The sequence below is a fragment of the Vigna angularis genome, chromosome 3, assembly GCF_016808095.1.
Source record: "Vigna angularis cultivar LongXiaoDou No.4 chromosome 3, ASM1680809v1, whole genome shotgun sequence".
Classification (NCBI taxonomy): Eukaryota; Viridiplantae; Streptophyta; class Magnoliopsida; order Fabales; family Fabaceae; genus Vigna; species Vigna angularis.
In genome coordinates, this window is record NC_068972.1 from 2,462,290 (window position 1) to 2,466,210 (window position 3,921).

A 3,921-nucleotide genomic window follows, 5' to 3' on the forward strand; every position below is an offset into this window, starting at 1 on the left:
TCTCATAATGAAATCTTGGTAATTCCGTTCTCGTTTATAAAAGGAATACATTATTTTTTTAAATATCAGTAATTTTTAATTTATTTTATTTTATTTAAAATAATATTTTAAAAATACACTAAATTTAATTAATTTCATTTATTCGAACATCTCAAAACTTCGAGTGTATCGTTAAGCCATTAGGGACGAAAATTGCTGCAGAGTTTTGTTTGTGTGATCCAGTAAGCATAAACTTTCTGAACTCTTTATTGATTATTATTAGGGAAGCTAAGGTTCTAATATATCTCAAAGTTAGGTATGTTTCAAATTTCGATTATAAAGGAAAAATAGAATGAGGACAAAAGTTTCCTTTTTAAACAAGAGACTTATATCCCAATTATAAAATATCTTGTATTGATTAGTTTATTAATTTTTATAATAATTATTATAAAAATAAACTAAACAAGTAAATTAAGCAATATTCATTGTCATTTCCGTGTTCCTTCCAAACCTCAAGCCGAAAACATACGCTGTCCATTGTCAACAAAGAACAGAGACACAAACCTCGGCTTCCAAGCTATTCTGCATCATTCAAACCTTATTTTAATGTTTTTCAAAACGGGATAGTTTGATTTTGTAAAATTGAAACTGAAGTTAGAGTATATCCATAGCCAGAGGAATGGAAAAGTAACAGAGATCTCAGAGTAAAATAATATGCAAGGGAAAACCAAATAAATTTGAAGACTTAATCCGTGTTAGATGTAATTTTAGTGGCAGAAGAAAAATGAGATGGAGTTGAAGAAGGTGAAAAGTTGTGCTTCTGCGTCATCTGCCTGCGGGCGGCTATGGAGGTACCAAGCGTGGAAGCCAAACGTATTACAGTATACAAACAAAATCAACAACCTACCCACTAGAATAGTAATACAATACTCCTCTTCCAACGTTATTTTATTTTGGTTCAAATCAACAACTTTCTTGCTTTATACACGCCTCCTTGGTCAGTTTAATTTTTTTTAATCATGCTACTAGTCATATTATTAATCAGGTAAAACAATCTTTTAGCTACTAAATAATTACGATTCAAGCACACCAGCAGTCAAATCAAAAAACACAACTCATTATCTATTGGATAAAACATTATCTATATTTCCTATTGACAAATATGAACTGTGGCTTTATAAAGTGTCAACGGTCGTAGTTGTAGGCTATTAAGATTTTTCCTTCCCAATCTCATATTCTCTGTATATATATATAAACCCACCTTTCTATTCTTTCCCAATAAACCAGTTTCGTGCTTTTCCATTTTTCATCAAACATTTCGACACATATTTTTCGCATTGGTTTATTGAGTTGAAGTTTAACTAAGATGAGGCCTGGTGCGGAGTTGTATTTCTTTCAAGAACAGCCAAGGAAGGTGATCAATGGTCCTCGTCCTTCTCCTTTGATGATCAACAAAGATTCCCACATGATACGAAAGTCTTCAAGGTGTGTCGATGCACAAACCAATCTCCAGAGGCCACAGAGGATTAAACCCATCATCATTTACACTCAATCACCCAAGGTTATCCATACCAAGGCTAAAGATTTCATGGCTCTTGTTCAGAGACTCACTGGTAGGTCAAGCACCAGTCACAACTTGTCCACTGCTTCACTGCCTCAAGACACCTCTGAGAATCTTGGATCATATTTGTCTGATGGTTCCAACAACAACAGTAATGAAACAAGTTCAGCGAGGGGTGGTGAGAATTTGATAGAGAATGGTGCAATCGTTCCATGTAGTCCTTCTCACCTGGATTTTGCTGATATGCCACTTTTCACTCCAAATCCATCGGATCTCTTTTCCTCATCTCGGTCATCAGTGTTTAAATATTCTGATTCCCCATATGGGGTTTTGGGAAGTTTGATATCCCCTTCGGCTTTGGAATTCATGAAAGAACTGTCTGAATATTGATACCAACTCATTTGGGTGTTCATATTTGCTGGAGGGTTCAACTTGGTCTCGTTAAGTAATAGTTCAGTTTCTATGCTGAAATAGGTTGGTCTCTTTAGCCTTATTTCTTTCTTCTGTAAATTTTGTTGTATTAGTGTGACGGAGCCGAACAACTGCGACACTGGCTACCATCAAATTAGTGTGATCTATAGGCAGATTTAATTCAATTCATTCTTTCTGAACATGAGAAGAATATGTTCATCAGTTTCATTTGTTAGTGTAATTTCATTTCTCTTTCGTGTTCTGCTTTCATGTTCCTCTTTCGCTGCATAAAAACTGCTGATCGATCTGTAATCTTGTTTCTTCATATGCAAGCGTTTATAATATACCTCACTTCCTAATTCCCATTTCATCAGTTGTCTATAATTATTGGATCTGTTTCATACAAACATTTGGTCAGTCAACGCCGAGACAATTGTACAAGGTTCTCGGATCACTGTCTGGTTTGGCATTTTTGTCAACATATTACTTGAGTTATCTTGTTTCAAGTTTGGAAGATTTGTATCTTCAAAAGAAAAGTCAACTCCTTCGTTATTATCATATCATTTTCTTCGCTACGACTTGAATTATTTTAATGATGTGTTACTAATATTTAACATTTGCATACAGTTGTAGCTGATCATAGCTCCACCCACCTCCATATATATATATATATATATATTCTCGTTCGTTTCCTTACAGATCAGTTAATTAATAACAAAAGTTGTGGTTCGAAAACATGGTAATAATATATAAATGATAATATAGCGAGACAGATACGTGTCACTTAGGGTTTATTATGATAGCTAACAATGACTGGGCTTGGAAATTAACACATTTAAGAAAATTTTATTGGATGTTTTGGGGCTTATCTTTAATTGTTGAAGGAGACAAAAGATAATATTGATATAGACATTTGATGCTAAATCTTAGAGGGTGGTCTAGATTGAACTTTTTAGTTGAAAAAAGTTTGCAGTGCTGAAGTCTACGCTTGACTAGAAGCATTGCTAGTGTGAGAAAACCTTAATTGGTCTTGGAATGAATGGTAGAATTTCAAGCAGAAGATTTATTATAAGAGTTTAGCACTTTGGTGGATACGAGAGAGCACAAATGTTTGACTCTGGCAGTACATGCACACACAGGGACATTTTCTTTAAGGAGAGGGCATTGCCTTTAACACCAACAGATTAATACAAAAAATTCTATCACCAAATAAAATTAGCCACGGACAAAAAAACTGATATGCTTCAGTAGTTTAAACGACTTATTTCCCTGTGAACAGAATATCAGATATTGCATGTGTTTTTGTCAAATATCTAATTTTGTTATATATTTTATATTTTTTTTTACTTTTTAAAAAGTGTTTATGGATGTATGTAAATACTAGTATATAGATTCTGAAAGAGTTCATGAGTCAGTAACAAAACGAGTTTCAACCGAATAAGACAAATAATTGATAGCTATTAACCATTCTCATCTCACCATCATTACTTATTTTACCTAATTTGTTTTAACTGTATAGGTGAATACGTATACATTTTTTTTCCATGAGATTATCCTTTAAATACTATAGACTTAATGAGACGGATGATCGATGTTTCGGAGAATCGAGAGTTATTTCTTAACAACTTTATATGGTTATTTTCTTCTATTTGAGAGACTGAGTATACGTTAGAAGCACTTCGACACTATTTATAAATTTTGGAATTGACCATGAACGTTGCCTCTAAAATCTTAAAAGACATTTTGCCGAAGGTTGACCAACCATATGTAATGAGCGCATTGACCAAACAATTTATATGATACAATGTGATTTTTGTTTGTGTGAGAAATTGTTCTTTATAATTTATGAGAAATAGTTGAATGATTTCTTCTGATCATCATAAATTTGATTGACCTGGAAAAGGGACAACTAAGAAAAAACAAGCGATATGACGAGGGAAACAGTGAATTGAGTTCACACTTGGTGTGGG

At 33.4% G+C, this 3,921-nt stretch overlaps 1 protein-coding gene across 1 annotated transcript; it reads left to right on the top strand.

The window, feature by feature from the left end:
• Window positions 1-1,267: 1,267 nt before the first annotated feature.
• Window positions 1,268-2,408, top strand: LOC108324811 (VQ motif-containing protein 8, chloroplastic). The gene has a single exon (XM_017557738.2). It carries the CDS (start codon window positions 1,346-1,348, stop codon window positions 1,928-1,930), a length of 585 nt encoding a protein of 194 aa, XP_017413227.2. The 5' UTR covers window positions 1,268-1,345; the 3' UTR covers window positions 1,931-2,408.
• Window positions 2,409-3,921: the final 1,513 nt, after the last annotated feature.